Genomic DNA, 16,443 nt, shown 5'->3' with positions numbered 1-16,443 from the left:
CTTACCAATGGAAACGTAAGACTAACATCGCTTCATTAGCACTAAATTACAGTCACAAAACAACACGAACGTAAAGTACAGAAATATATATAAAATATAGTATATAGTAAATTTTCCAAATCATATACGATTTATTGTTATCATTATTATTATTATTTTCTTTGAGTGTAACAAATGATTAATATTACATTTTAGCACTCAAGGTATTTTACCCTATTTTGTGGGGTTCTAGGTCAAAACCGCGCAAATAATAACAGCGATGGGCGAAAAGAGCGCGTGTAAATACAGCGTAGACAAAAATAGCGCATGCAAATACCGCCAGGACAAAAACGGCGCATGAATGAAAACCGCGCAAGGACAAAAACATCGCATGCAAATACCGCGTGAGCGAAAACAGCCCATTGACAAAAACCATAGATGAGCATTTTGCACTAGGCTCGCTCGCGCTCGAGCTCACCTACCTCAATTGGGCTCGTGCTTCCGACCATTTCCCTCAACTGTTCTCGAAATCACTTGCACTCGCGGTCACTTAGGCTCGCACTCACCTCTCTCGACTGGGCTCGTAGTCACTCGGGCTTGCAGTCACACGAACGGGTCAAGATATGAATTAGGTTGAGAACCACTGCTATAGGCTGTTTACAGTTTTTATAGACATCCTTAGGGAAGATGAGTCAGGAACAATTACAGCAGAAGTCCCTTAAGTTTGACAATTCAAATGTGTTTACTGTGTTTCGGGTTGCAAAGTTGACAAGCACTCTTTCTAGTTAAATAGATATAAGGACAAAAACTGCGCAAGGACAAAAACAGCGCATGGACAGAAACCGCCCAAGGACAAAAACAGCGCATGCAAATACCGCTTGGACAAAAACAGCGCATGAACAAAAATCGCGCAAGGACAAAAACAGCGCATTCAAATACCGTGTGAGCGAAAACAGCCCATGGACAAAAGCCATAGATGAACATTTTGCACTCGTTCGAGCTCACTTCATTCAACTAGGCTCGCGCTCACTTACCTCAATTGGGCTAGCGCTTCCGACCACTTCCCTCGACTGTTCTCGCAATTACTCGCGCTCGCGGTCACGTGGGCTCGCACTCACCTCTCTCGACTGGGCTCGTACTCACTCGGGCTTGCACACACGAGTGAGTCAAGATATGAATTAGCTTAAGAACCACTTCCACAGACTTAAAATTTTTATAGACATCCTTAGGAAAGATGAGTCAGGAACAATTACAGCAGAAGTTTCTTAAGTTTGACAACGCAAATGTCTTTACTGTGTTTCAGGTTGCATAGTTGGCAGGCACTCTTCCTAGTTAAATAGATATAAGGACAAAAGCAGCACAAGGACAAAAACAGCGTATGCAAATACCGCGTGGACAAAAACCGCGCATGAACAAAAACCGCCCAAGGACAAAAACAGCGCATAAACAAAAACCGCGCAAGGACAAAAAAGCAGTGCATGCAAATACCGCGTAAGCGAAAACAGCCCATGGACATTTTGCCATGGACCATAGATGAACATTTTGCACTAAACTCGCTCGCGCTCGAGCTCACTTCTTTCAACTGGGCTCGCGATCACTTACCTCAATGGGGCTCGCGCTCACCTCTCGACTGGGCTTGAACTCACACGAGCTTGCACTTACTAATCTTAACTGGGTTCGCGCTCAATCGGACTCGAGTTCACTTCTCTCAACTGAGCTAGCACACTCGAGCTCGCGTTCATTTCCATCAACATGGCTTGAGCTCGCGATCACTTCTCTCAGCTGGGCTCGCGATCACATGAGCTCGCACTCAATTCTCTCAATTGGGCTCGCGTTCAATAAGCGTGAGCTCGCGTTCACTTGGACTCGCGCTCCTTTCAACTGAGGTTGCGCTCGCTTAAGCTCACGCTAACTTCCCTCAACTGGGCTCGCGCTCGGGATCACTTCTCAACTTAGTTTGCACTCACTCGGGCTCGCGATCACTTCCAGAAACTGGGCTGGCACTCAATTGTCTCGAATGGCTCACTCTCACTAATCCTAAGTGGGATCGCTTTCACTCGGTCTCGAGCTTACTTCTTTCAACTGAGCTTGCGCTCACTCAAGCTCACGCTAACTTCCCTCAACTGGGCTTGCGCTTGGGATCACTTCTCAACTTAGCTTGCACTCACTCGGGCCCGCGTTCACTCGGACTCGCACTCACTTCTATCAACTGAACTTGCGCTCACTGAGGCTCGCGATAGACGCTCAGTCGGACTCGCGCTAATTTCATTGAGGTTCGGGCTCACTCAGGCTTGTACTCAATTATTCAGCCAGAGCCCGGCTGAGCGCGAATGCCGAGCTCACGAGTGTGGCTCGCTAGTTTGGACACCTATGACAAAAGCAGCGCATACATGGCCCGCAGTGCACATCCTTTCCCAAAGCAAACAATATATTGGCATCTATAACGTATTTGAGAATGTTAAATTGGAAAAAATTCCATCCAAAAATACCTCGTATCAAATTTGACCCCCTCTGGAGTTGCCCCAAATAAAAGCACACAATCCAAATGTATCTTGAAAAATACTACAGGGTTAAAAATGAGAGTACCAAGTTTCGTTTTGATAGACGGAATAGACATGAACGGAAAGGTATACCAATACGCTGTGTATTTAGAAAACCGAACCGATGACTTGACCTATAAAGAGAAAACAATATAAAAAGTATAAACGCCATACTATTTAATGAGATATCAAGAACTGTACAACGTTTGCTTTGGGAAAGGATGTGCATTGCGGGCCATGCATGCGCTGTTTTTGTCATAGGTATCCAAACTCACGAGCCCGACACACGCGAACTTGGCACTCGTGCTCAGATGAACTCGGGCTCAATAATTGAGTGCTAGCCCAAGCCTCAATTATATATGAGCGCGAGTCCGAGTGAGGGTAAGGCCAGTACGAGCGCGACTCCAGTTTGGGGAAGTGATCACGAGCCCCAATGAGCACCAGTCCTGTTGTGAGAAGTGATCACTAGCGCAAGCTCAGTCGAGAGAAGTGAGCGCGAGTTCGAGTGAACGCGAGCACACTTAGAATTAGTGAGCGCGAGCCCATTCGAGGAAATAGAGTGCGAGCCTGTGTGATCGCAAGCGCAGTTTTGAGGAAGTGATCGCGAGTCCAGTTCAGAGAAGTGAGCGCGAGTCCGAGTGAGCGAGTTCAGTTGAGAGAAGTGAGCGTTAGCTCAGTCGAGAAAAGTGAGCGCGAGCTCATTCGAGAGAATTAAGTGCAAGCCCGTATGAGAGCGAGTCTAGTATGGAGAAGAGATCGCGAGCCCCGTTGAGGGAAGTGTGCAAGCCCGAGTGAGTGCGAGACCAATTGAGGTAAGTGAGCGCGAGTCCAGTTGAAAGTAGTGTGCTCGAGCGCGAGCGAGCCTAGTGAAAATGTTTATCTATTATTTTGTCCACGCGCTATTTTTGTCCTTGCGCGTTTTTTGTCCACGTGTATTTGCATGCGTTGTTTTTATCCACGCGGTATTTGTATGCGCTGTTCTTGTCCACGCCTGGTTTTTGTACATGCGTTGCTTTTGTCCTTATATCTATTTAACCTGGAAGAGTGTCAATTATGCAACCTGAAAAACAATCAAGACATTTGGGTTGTCAAACTTAAGGGACTTCTACTGTAATTGTTCCTGACTCATCTCTCCTAAGGATGTTTATAAAAACTGAAAACAGTCTGTGGCAGTGGTTCTCAAGTTAATTCTTGACCCGCTCGTATGAGTGCAAGCCCGAGTGACTACGAGCCCAGTCGAGAGAGGGGAGTGCGAGCCCACGTGACCGCGAGCGTGAGTAATTGTGAGAACAATTGAGAGAAGTGGTCGGAAAAGCAAGCCCAGTTGAAACAAGTGAGCTCGAACGTGAGCGAGCCTAGTGCAAAATGTTCATCTATGGTTTTTGTCCATGGTCTGTTTTCGCTTACATGGTATCTGAATGCGTTGTTTTTGTCCTTGGGCGGTTTTTGTTCATGCGCTGTTTATGTCCACGCAGTATTTGCATGCGCTGTTTTTGTCCTTGTGCGGTTTTTGCCCTTTTATCTATTTAACTAGGAAGAATGCCTGTCAATTATGCAACACAGTAAAGACATTTGGGTTATCAAACTTAAGGGACTTCTGATGTACTTTTCCTGACTCATCTTTCCTAAGGATGTCTATAAAAATTATAAACAGAGTGTCAGTGGTTCTCAACCTAATTCATATCTTGACCCGTTCGTGTGACTCCAAGCCCGAGTGACTACGAGCCCAGTCGAGAGAGGTGAGTGCGAGCCCAAGTGACTGCGAGCGCGAGTGATTGCGAGAACAGTTGAAGGAAGTGGTCGGAAGCGCGAGCCCAATTGAGGTAAGTGATCGCGAGCCCAGTTGAAAGAAGTGAGCTCGAGCGCGAGCGAGCCTAGTACAAAATGTTCTTCTATGGTTTTTGTCCATGGGCTGTTTTCGCTCACGCGGCATTTGCATGCGCTGTTTTGTCCTTGCGCGGTTTTTGTTCATGCGCTGTTTTTGTCCACGCGGTATTTGCATGCGCTGTTTATATCGTTGCGCGGTTTTTGCTCATGCGCTGTTTTTGTCCATGCGGTATTTTTGTGCACGCGCTGTTTTTGTCCTTGCGCGGTTTTTGTCCGTGCGCTTTTTTGTGCACGCGGTATTTGTATGCGCTGTTTTTGACCGGATACCATTTTGTGGTTAACACGAATCGATTGCGACGGTACAATAGATATTCGAAAAAGACATGCGACGAAGGGATACGTTTACTATCACACAGGAAGACAGTTCATGTCATCATGGAATATTACTATACTAGTGTTGTAAAGAAAATTAGAAGTGTTCAAAAACTAATCACATTCTTATTTTCAGGAGTAAACGAAAGCTGTTCCTTTGTTTATCCTAATTTACGAAGACATGATCATTAAACATTTTTCTTCTGCAAGCGGCACTGGTTAAGAGACACCTTATTTTCTGCGTTGTTCCTGAGGCTAGCTGGAGGAGGCGGAATGATACAATTACACCACTGAATCTAGTTCGATTAGAATGTTGTTAAAATATCATATTACCGATGATAGTTTTCCACTTTGCACAAACTATTTTTATTCGTCCCGATTTCACAAGTGTACCATTTTGAAAGCATTAATTTTCCACCAATATTTGATTTTGCGATAATACGGAAATTTTACACCGTCACAGGAAGGTGATGTGTCCATGCGATGTGTGGGTGACTAGTAATGATCGCACGGAGGAACTTCGGCTGGTTTTGTGAGCAGACAAAATACCAAGAAATAAGAGGCTTCGTTTGGGGTGGATATTCAGTGAGACAAAATAAAGTCTCTCATAAAAGTTAAAACAAGGTTCCTACTGGTCAGAGAAAACTCAGGGGAAATGGTGCAGGTCAGGGAAACTCAGGGAAAAAGATTGCAAATCTGGTGAAGTCAGAGTGATTTTATAAAATATATTTTTTCTAACATTAATTGTACACCAATTTCAGCTTAGCCAGCCATTAATGATCACAGTATGGAACGTTGCTTAGATTTTTATGGGTGGTAAGTGAAATGTACGTATGAGCATTGATTATTATTTGTCTCTATAGAATAAATGTTCTCATATATAAATATTCACCGTTACTTATTCCTTATTTATATGTTAACCTTATCAGACACCTGTCATGAAAGTCAGGGAATTTCCTGCCAAAGGTCAGGGAAATAGATTTCTCCAGATCAGTAGGAACCGTGTAAAAATGATTAATAACTGATTTATACAGTTAAAATACTTATACTATGATAATGGTACGACGTACTTCGAATGAGTACAGAGTTACAAGGAACTGAAAAATTGACTTTGTTTTTGAAAAGTTTAATTTTGAAAAACACTTTAGGTATATATATATATATATTAATTTTTTAGTCTAATATCTCACATCTATGCTCCAAGACTAATGGTAAAGGTGCTGATGATAATAAACGAACTGGTGGAATGATAGAAATATATGGAAATAGGAGAATCCTGAGGAAACTGACTCACATGATGTTTGTCCACCATAAAGCCCACTTGAAGCGAGCTGATATCGAACCTCCACGCACTAGAAGTGAGCCCTCTACCATTGAGCCACCCCTTCTACTTAAACAAGTATCAAATCCAATCTTCTAGATGGGTTTTCAATAGAGGTAAAGACCAAAACCTTAATGATATAATAGGTTGTTTATCAAGTAATCAGAACAGACAATCAGCAAAGCACCCGATTAGCAAATGGATACAAACGTTCTAAGAAGTTGTTACCATCCTCAGTGCGTATCCTCTGAAAAATTTACGTTGTTTGAAGAACTATTTATTTTGGTAAGTTTACTTCATTGTAAAAATAATGTTTATGGTTGTTGAATTTTTGCTGAAAAGGGTAAAGGACGTAACAGTTCGAAAGTTCTTGAGTGTCACATTCAAGAATTGCACGTAAAAAGTTGCTTGAGCTGGTCGCCTCTGGACTAAAACTCCATGTATGCGGAAAGATCAATAAAAATAAACGTCACGTAATGAAGGCCGAAAAACGTATTCTCCGGAAATCCCTAAGCAGTCATATCGCGTATAATACGACGGAGTGCTGAAAAGTTCGTGGCTTTGCCAAGAAGAACAAGTGTCAGAGGTCCGAGATTACATATTTAATTCAACGTATTCCCCAGTTGAAGCTTTTCTAGCCCATGCAAAAAAGAATTCTTCTGATTGTCCCTCAAACCAGCTCTCAGCAGTCTGTGTGACGTCAGAAATGTCCTCAAAACGGTGACCCTTCAGGTGTATTTTCAGGTTGAGAAATAGAAAATAGAAGGAGCCAAGTCTGGGGAGTAAGGTGGGTGGTGGACCAGTTGGAATCCCAGGGTGGGCAATTTGACAGCAACAATGTTGGACTTGTGTACGAGTACATTATCGTTCAACACCATGATCCTTTTTGTGAGCTTTCCACGGCGTTTCCTCTTAATTGCCTCTTTCAGCTGCTCTAGAAGATTAGCATAATTCTCTCCGGTGATAGATGCGCCATTCAGTAGGTAGTCCACCATTATAATGCTATCTTTGCCCCAGAAAACGGACACCAAGACTTTTTGGCCGATTTCTGGGAACGGAACTTTTGGACGGGGAAAACCACTATGGCACCTTTCCTTTGACTTCCTTGGTTTCGGGATCATAAATATGGAGCCAGGTTTCATTCTCTGTTACTAGTGTAGCCAAGAAGTCATTCGTCTTTTCAAAATGGGTCAAGGTGGCTTTGAATGCTTCGACACTTTCCTTCGTTTGATTCGAACACAAAAGTTTCGGCACCTATTTTGCTGCAAGCTTGCGCATGTTTAGAACTGTGGTGATAATATAACCAACTCGCTCCCTGGAGATGTCCATTAGCTGGGCGATCTTTTCTTTGCTGATATTCGACGGTCGTCAAGAATCAGTGCATGGACAGCATTGCGTGTTTGCTGGTCTATTGAGGTTGACGGGTGTCTGCTGCGGGGTTAATCTTCCACCGTGAAGTGGTCAGTCTTAAAACGCGACATGCAGGTGTTTACACAGTTGTATGAAGGACACTTCTTCCCCAGTGTTTGGCACATCTCTATATGAATTTCCTTTGCAGACTTTTCCTGGAACCATAAGAATTTCTTAACGGTCCTTAGCTCCGACGACGTCAAACTTCCTCGTGTCTCGTCCATCTCACCTTCTACCTACAATGACAGATATTGTACACTTAGGATTCAATTGATGTTAATGGAGTTTCATATTAAGATATGAGGCTTCCATATACCAACAATTTTAGGGGGCCGCGGTGGCTCAGTGGTAGAGCGTTCACCTCTGGTGCTTGGGGTAACGGGCTGGGGCCGCGGTGGCTCAGTGGTAGAGCGTTCACCTCTGGCGCTTGGGGTCCCGGGTTCGATCCCAGCCCCCGCCAAGTGAACTTTGTGGTGGACAAACACCGTGTGTGTGGGTTTTGTCGGGGTTCTCCCGTTTCCTCCCACTTTCTTCATTGCAGATTTTCATTCATTACTCATCATCACCGTTTTCTTTAGCCTAACCGGCATAAACGTGGGACATAAAACTCGAAGATTTCATTTAATTTTTACCAACAATTTTATTTGTCTGCTTCAATTGCAAGGAAACAAAGAAGCCAGAAAATTTTCAAGCCCCTCTTACTTTCAAAATAATAATAATAATTAGATGATGATGATGATCATCATCATCATCAATTGCCATAGTTGCTATACATGTGTACTTTTAATTAGCCATGTAGCAGGACTTCAAAAAATAACTTATTATAGGTATAGTTTCTTAATTCTGTGAATGTACTCATTGTTTTTAAATGTATTCTGCTACTCTTTGTATATATTAAACAATTGTGTATCTCCTGACAGGTAATGGAAGGAACACTACACGAGTTAAATTGCGCCCAAGAAGAATTGCAGAATACATTGAAGGATAGGGAGCAAGAGGCGTTGAACCTGGAGCAACAATTGAAGGAACAGGAGGCCAAACTGGAGAGAGCCGAAAAAATTATGAAGAAGGCCATAAAAGACTATCAACGTGGTAGTGAATTGTCTTTGAGAAGCATAAAAGAGGTAGGTGTTACAAATATAATTGCAAATCTTGTGCACTCACACTTAGCGGACGTACACTCATCTCCAAAATTATTGTCGCATGTCTATAAATATGTTGTTGTAGGAATATAATTTGATAACAAATTCGCCCGATATTTGTTATAGTGTTAGTATGTGTATAATTGACAAAGACATGTATGTGGCAAATTTCATGTCAAAAGAGCAGTAAATAAGAACAATAAAACTTTCTTGTCTATTTAGCAACATTTTGTTTTACTTATTCTAATTGTCTTATTTATAATTCTTTTCCAATGAAATTTACCACAAATTGTTTTGTTATTCAGCGTAAGCATTTACTGATGGTTTTATTAAGACTTGAATTTATTGTGTTGATAAGTTTTTTTTTACTGTTGTCTTATACATTTCCCGATTATACACATAGTATCAGTATTAAAATTACCCTGGAAAATCACTATCAAATTATATTCTTACAAGAAGACAGTTATAGATATGCGACAATCATTTTAGAAATGAGTGTACATAAACAGGTAAAATCTGAAGATCCTAGGTTCGAATCGAGCACCGGTCTTTCATTGAACTTTACTATTTAAAAAAATCTTCAATCTTCTAAACAAATGGTAGGATGGTGCTTTTAATGTATAGCCTATGAGTTACTTCCTTCCAAAAAATTCCTTCATATCTCTCGTTGTTGCTCTATCGAGTCTAAAATGGCTTTCTGGCTTATGTAGAACACTGAAAATAAATAAAATATTGTAATCCTCATTTAAATGTTGAAAAGAATGGATTTTAATCCTTTGTGCAGAACTACATGATACAAGGATAATTTTTGGTAGTCTCCAAATATTTGTTTTAGCATTTAAAAGGTGTAAGTTCTCAGTCTACATATAACAAGGAATGTCCTTAGTGTTCCAGCCTAGAACCATAATGAAACTTCCATAACACAAAGATACATAAGAGGGTAGATTATTTGAGAAATACTGTGTTTTGCAGCCTTCCCATACGCGTGTGCGCGTAAGTCCAATTTGATCTCGACTCTTTAAGGTAGTCCACCATGTGACCGAAATAATAACAACTGTAGATTTCCTATCGAAACTATTGTATTCACTTGTGACAATCAACAGAAATAAAACTGTAGTTATCATCAGGCATGTATTCAAGTAACCGTTCCAATGGACACGAAGTTTATCGCGTTAATTCTTATTCTTATAATGAAATGCTTTAGTTGAGAACATCTGATGCATAGTAGAATGTACTATAAATAGGATAACTTGTCATCGAACGATATTCTGTTTAATTCTCAGAAATATATAAATACTTTTTTCAACGACTAAAATAAAATCAGGGTTGAAAGGGTTAGATAAATCAAATAAATGGAATTCTTATATCTATCTATCTATCTATCTATCTATCTATATATATATATATATATATATATATATTGATATTGTTCGGTAGAATCTAAATGGTGTCTGGGATTTGAACCCTACACCTTTTATTATAAAATAAAGTCTTAATATAAAAATTTATAAAGTTTTTGTAAGTATTTTAAAGTCTATATATTTCCAGTGTGCGAAAGATCTTGCCACACAAGGTGGCCTCTAATTTGAAGATTATATGTCTTAGCCAAGAGCGGGGTCAGACGGTAATTAAAACATATTTCATTTCCTCATGGCAGTCTCCGGAGATAGTGTAGCTAAGGATTACCCCTTTTGCTCATCGCATCCTCAGGGATAGATTGATTAAAGGAATACTCCCTTGTTCATCACAGCCTCAGGAGTAAGGATTAAAGGAAATTTCCGTAATCCATAGTGGTCTCGGGAGAAAGTTTAGGTAGGTTAGCTATCAGCACTGGTACTGATGCCTCTGTCGTCTTGAGATCCTCTTTTATAGGTATCATCTTGATAGGGGGGGACCTTGAGGGGTGATCGACCGTCTTCGCTTTTCTTCTGAAAATTCTTTGTGTCTTCCTGGTAGCCTTCTTGCATCGTCTGCTGCTGTTTATCTTTGAACACAATAACACATGTTCGTAGTAGGAGCATATGTTTATAATAAACACACGCATTTGCTTATGCGTCAGGGTATGTAACCTTATAATATATATATGTTGTAGTAAGACTGACCGAAATCGCCCATGAGGGACACAGTGGCTTAGTATAAGTCGCTCATGTCTGGTAGGACAGGTTCCTTATTCGATCCCAGCCCATGTGAAGTTGTGGTGGGCAACATCGTGCCCGCGAGGTTCTCCCGTTTGTTCCCACTTGCTCGTTGCACCAGTTCTATTCGTAATCATTCATTTTCATTGATCACCCGTCTCGTTTAGCCTGAAAGGCATTTCCGTGGGACGTAGAACAAAAGAATTTATTTTTTTTTTTTCAAATGCTCCAAATAAAATCCTGTATTAATTGCTGTCCTTGGGTGTGTACACTAAAACAATAAAAGTAAAAGTTTCTTGAATTATACCTCATCGATTTTAGATGTACTTGGTGAGCACTTCAGATTATATGCCTGTAGCCGAACTCCCTTTATAAAAATTGTTGCGTGAGTCTAGGTTGGTCTATACTTTTTATCTTTTTTGGTGTCAGGAATCACCTCCCAAACATTGTCGATGTTGTTTTGAAACACCCTGTACATATACATCTTTTTGTTAGGTAAATTTCATCACGATTCTGGGCAGGAACTCCAATACATTGTTTTTAACTTTTACATATATAGTCCAAATTCAAGAAGACCAAGGCAAAATCTGGTTAAGTCACCCTAATTATTCGGAATCACTAACAAAAATACAGACTAGCCCTCCTTGTTGTTCTAGTGTATAACGCGCGTGGTTTTCATACACACAGTCTCGGATTCGATGCCCGGTAAGAGGACCAAAGGACCTACAGTGATTCACATCCCAGTTTAAATTGTAGGTTTCGAGCTATATAAGCCTTGACGTTGACAAAGGACAAAATTTAAGTCAATCAACTAAAGAAGGAATATAGAGTAGCGAAATTGCAAAACATCGGGATAATATCATTTTGTATGAAGACGAATTTTTAAATATTATTAATTACATCATACATTATTAATTACATTAATTACCTTTTATTAATTACATCATAGCGTTCGTAATATTGACTTAAAAAGAAATTATTTTTCTTTCAGAAAGATTTCGATGTCCGTGATATTCAAGATCGAAACCAGATGGCGCTGAATCAGCTGAGTGATTTAGCAGATAAAAACCCTGAGGCGAGCCCTATAATTGTTTGCTATTTACAAGATAAGAATTTAGAATTCCCTCCAAGGCATCCTGCGTCTGGCTCTCGTTTCAGGCTTTCAGCTAGCTCAAGAGCAAGTACTTCAGGGGATTTGCTGTCGCCCTTCAGCACAGGAGGCTCTGCAAGAGACACAATTTCCTCGCGCTCAGGATCTCAGACTACAATGATTAGTTCCAGAAGTCCGAGTGTTGTTACATTAGATGCTAGTCAATTTGAAGGTAAGTTCAAGAATCCTGTGAAATAATTTTGAAATAGAAAAGCAGACATTTAACTGCAAATGAAAGCTTGATAGGCAAGCAAGCAGGAAAAAGAAATGTGTTGTGTGGGCAGTACTGTACTGTCTTGTTCAAAAAGACTTGGTCACCCACCTCTCTTTAAAAGATCGTGGATTCACAACTGTACGTAAATAAATTTATTTATTGTATTTGCTTGAAGTAAAGATTTTTTAATAGCTAAAGGGAATTCACAAGTATTTAATTTACTTCCGCGTGTGGGTAAGAATACATGCCTTTCTGATTAGAGGTGGGTGGTCGGAACGTTTTGAACAATACTCTACAGGGGTAAGGGAGGTTCAGGAGTTCCATACAATTATTCGGACATCATTTTTTGTATTGCTATACATATAAGATCGCACAGCAGTTCTCAAGTTAACAATTCACAAAGTGTTTATTATATACGAGAATAACGAAACATATGTGCATTTGTACAGGGAAGCAGATTTCAAACTTATGAATCAAATTAACACGAAAATGGCAAAGCATAATATGCTACGTTTTGACCATTTACTGACTTTTCGCTTCGGTAATTGGTCACATTGAGACCTATGCTGGAAAAAGTTGATAATGACTTAATTAAACATTCTCTATTTAGCAGTATATATACAGGGTGTAACAAAAAGGTACGGCAAAATTTCAGGGGTGGATTCCTTACGGGTAGACAAGCAAAAAAGTTCATATGACCATATGTCGGAAAATGCATCGTTACAGAGTTACGGCCATTGAGCCGCCTAATGGTGTGAAATAGTCACATTCTGGTTGCTCCTTAATATGACTCAATTTAAACCTCAATAACTCAAACCCTAATTAAGCTGGAAAGATAGTTTTAGTAGCAATGTGTTCCTGAAGGATGAAGCTTTCCGCCGATATGCATTTTATGAGTGTAACTCCCAGGGGGAAGGAATGTCATCCCCAAAATCTTGATGCGAAAAAACAAAAAACACGTAATTACCCTTCCCTGTCCGCCGTGGAACCCCCACATATATAAAATACATATCGGCGGAAAGCGTCGTCCTCCAGAAATACATAGATACCAAAATTATCTTCCTAGCTTGAATAGGGGCAAAGGTATTGAGGTTTAAATTGAGTCATATTAAGGAGCAACCAGAATGTGACTATTTCACACCATTAGGCGGCTCAATTTGTGAGGCGATTCTACGTGTGAAAATAAACCGAAAAAGTCCTATGAACATGTGTCCGATTTTCGATCATTACGGAACTGGAGCGGGTTGAAGACTACACACATCCATGAATGATTATGAAGACAAATGTGAATATTACTTACCAAAATGCTGTGTAGGCTCTGTGGTGGACAGAATAATGGTGGAACAGATGACTGATCCATCCTACAAGAGGTATGGGGGTTCTCCAACAGATGGCAGCACTGTGTTTTCGCACCGAGGCAACAGCTGCAAGCGTACCCAGTATGCAATCGTGGGTTGGATCAGTAAAAAGTCGGGTGGTTGTGTACTTGTCGTGCTAGAGTGTTGCACCGATTCACTGTACCAAATGAGTGTCCCAATATGCGAATAACGCATTCCCTCAACGGTCTTTTGGCTGTGGCGGACCCTTAACTGGCCTCCCAGATCACCCGACCTAACCCCATTAGACTTCTGTTTATGGGGTTGGTTAAAGGGGAATGTGTACGCGACGAAGGTGGATACACGTGAAGAACTTGTCGCTCGCATCACCGATGCTGTTACCTGCATTAAAGCCCGCCGAGATTATGTTCGATGTGCAACACAACACACCCTCCAACGCATTAACAAGTGTATTGAGACGGGTAGGGGACACTTTGGACACCTCTTGTAGGACGGATCTGTGCACCACAGCGCCTACACAGCATTTTGGTAAGTAATATTCACACTTGTCTTCATAATCATTCATAGATGTGTGTAGTCTTAAACCTGCTCTAGCTCCGTAACGATCGAAAATCGGACACATTTTCATAAGACTTTTTCGGTTTATTTTCACATGTAAAATCACCTCACAAATTATGAGACATTCCTCCTGAATCATCCTGTATATCATTGTCACTAGTAAACTGAAAGTATTTTAAATTGAATTCATAAGATTGAAATTTCCTTACCTGTACAAATGTGCATATCACGTTTTACCATCCTCGAATAAAATTGATTCCCGAATTCCTCCCTTCGTGCACCCTTGGATACACGCCTAATGTTCTAAGGCACCATTATACATACTACATATTCAGTTCTAAATGAGCTAAGAATTTGAATCTAATTGTTGTAACGGACTATACATCTGAAATAATACGTCTCAGAGCAATTTGAGACTGTTCTTCCTGTTTTCAAATGACTTCAAGCACACAGTTATTTGACCATAATGTACGAGATGTGATAAATCCTGGAATCTTGCTGTAAAAAGGAGACATTTTCTTATCTGTACATTTGCGGCTATGGCCTCCTTTAAACTTGTCTTGTGAAGCGACATGTTTTAGTAGATGACTATATATTATCGGGAAAATTCCCCTGAAACTCGTTTTGCGAGATTCTGAGTTGTATGTATGACTGGAAAGTCGTTATATGTGTGTCCTTTTGAAGCAGTTATTAATTTTGGAAACAACCAAAAATGACATATTTCGTTAATCGTGTTAATGATATCTGCATTCTTCAAAAGATCGAATGAAATTTGAGGAGGACGCGACGTTTCTTTCATATCTTCCGTTAGTTATCTTTCTCTTCCTCAGCTCCTCTGTTAAAGTAATCCGAACATTATTTGCACTCTCTTTGTACAAATCTTTCTGATCCTCAAGTCCAAGGGCGCCGATCCTGGCGGGGGGGGGGGCGGTCCCCCTAGTATATTTATAATATTTGGCATAATTTGAATGCAATTTGTCTTAAGATCCTCATATATATACCTTCTGCGTCTGAGTGGCCTTCCCCCTAAATGTACAGAGCAATCGGCGCCCTTGCTCAATTCCTCCATTAATTCAATCCTAGAGCTCCTTCATGGCTAAGCGGTTAGCATACGCGCTTTTGGGAGATCTGGGTACGATTCCCGGTGGGGGCTCATGTGGTTCGGATTCCACGTTAATCAATTGGATTCCACGTCTCATGTAGCCTCGCTGCTGAACGGGACGTTAAACTCAAAATGAGCTCAGCTCAACTAATTCAATCCTGCCATTATTTACACACTTTTTGGGGAAATCTTTCTTCTCCTCAGGTCCTCCATTATTCAATCTTCCCATTATTCGCACACTCTTTATGGAAACTGTTCTCATCCTCATGGCCTTCGTTGATTCATTCTTGTACTCATTCGCACTCAAATCTTCGATCAGAGTGTATTACGATTCGTACTGAGTCCACATTTGCGTACATCCTTTGCTTGACTTGAGATTCCAAAACACTTGATTTCTTAATACCGTGTTCACCATTCGCTTTTAGTGACAGACTAAAGTTTCACTCGTACTTTGGTTCCCTCACTAAATTTGATGTTAATCTATACCTAGGTACTGTAGATTCCTGTAACTCATTTTGCGCCGGGGGCTCAGTGGTAGAGCATTTACCTCCGGTGCTTAGGGTTCCTGGTTCCATCCCAGCTCGCGCCGTGTGGACTTTTTGGTGGACAAACACGGTGTTCGTGAGTTTTCTCGGGGTTCTCCCGTTTCCTCCCACTTCATTCATTCCATCATTTCACTCATCTCTCATCATCACCGTCTCCTTCAGCCTCATCGACATAATCGTGGGACGTAAAACTTCATTTCATTTTGCGCCAACGTATGAATTATCATGCAGATTAACGAAGGCATTACACTCTTACTTTACATTTACGGTAACTACTTGCATTACAGTTTTCTAAGGACCACTAGCGTAATTTTAATAATATTAGAATATTTGACAACAACAGAATGTTCAACATTCGACTACCGGCAACAGTGTGGCCAGTGACCATGGCAACAGTGTGAAAGACCACTGCAGTAATTGGCGAAGAGCCTTACTGTTCTTTTCGCTTACAGTATATACACCTATCTGTTAAACGCTAGCTTTCTTTAACGACTCAGTACGTATCGCCAATGATTTTATCTATATTTTTGTTTTAATCCTCAGGTGAAGGTGCTGCAAGTGTTCGTCGTAGTTCTTCAGAAAGTGTTAGAAGTTCTCAGAAGAGAAAAAGCGGCGGTAAATCATGATTCCATAATTTCATAAGGGGTTTAGGAGGGAGGGATTGCCCAGACTTGAATTGTAGGAGAATTAATGTAGTACGAGGTAGAGCATAAGTATTATTTATGAAGTAAAGACGTAGTTTGTATATAAATTATTTTTTTAGGGCTGTGAAAATGCATAATGCTCTAGTTAGACAGGTCATCTGTAAGAA

At 40.8% G+C, this 16,443-nt stretch overlaps 1 protein-coding gene across 1 annotated transcript in view; it reads left to right on the top strand.

Moving 5' to 3' along the window:
- LOC145693662 (coiled-coil domain-containing protein 39-like) overlaps positions 1-16,443 on the top strand; it is an 82,479-nt gene extending 66,036 nt beyond the window's left edge. The window contains exons 15-17 of the mRNA XM_081769891.1: positions 8,370-8,573; positions 11,718-12,048; positions 16,176-16,443. Of these exons, the coding sequence (XP_081626017.1) occupies positions 8,370-8,573; positions 11,718-12,048; positions 16,176-16,258 (618 nt within the window). The 3' untranslated portion in view covers positions 16,259-16,443. The remainder of the gene's footprint in view (positions 1-8,369; positions 8,574-11,717; positions 12,049-16,175) is intronic.

This window comes from Thermobia domestica, chromosome 8 (genome assembly GCF_964235325.1).
Source record: "Thermobia domestica chromosome 8, izTheDome1.hap1.1, whole genome shotgun sequence".
Taxonomy (NCBI): domain Eukaryota; kingdom Metazoa; phylum Arthropoda; class Insecta; order Zygentoma; family Lepismatidae; genus Thermobia; species Thermobia domestica.
Note: the sequence above shows the minus strand (reverse complement) of the source record. Positions and strands in the feature narration are given on the sequence as shown.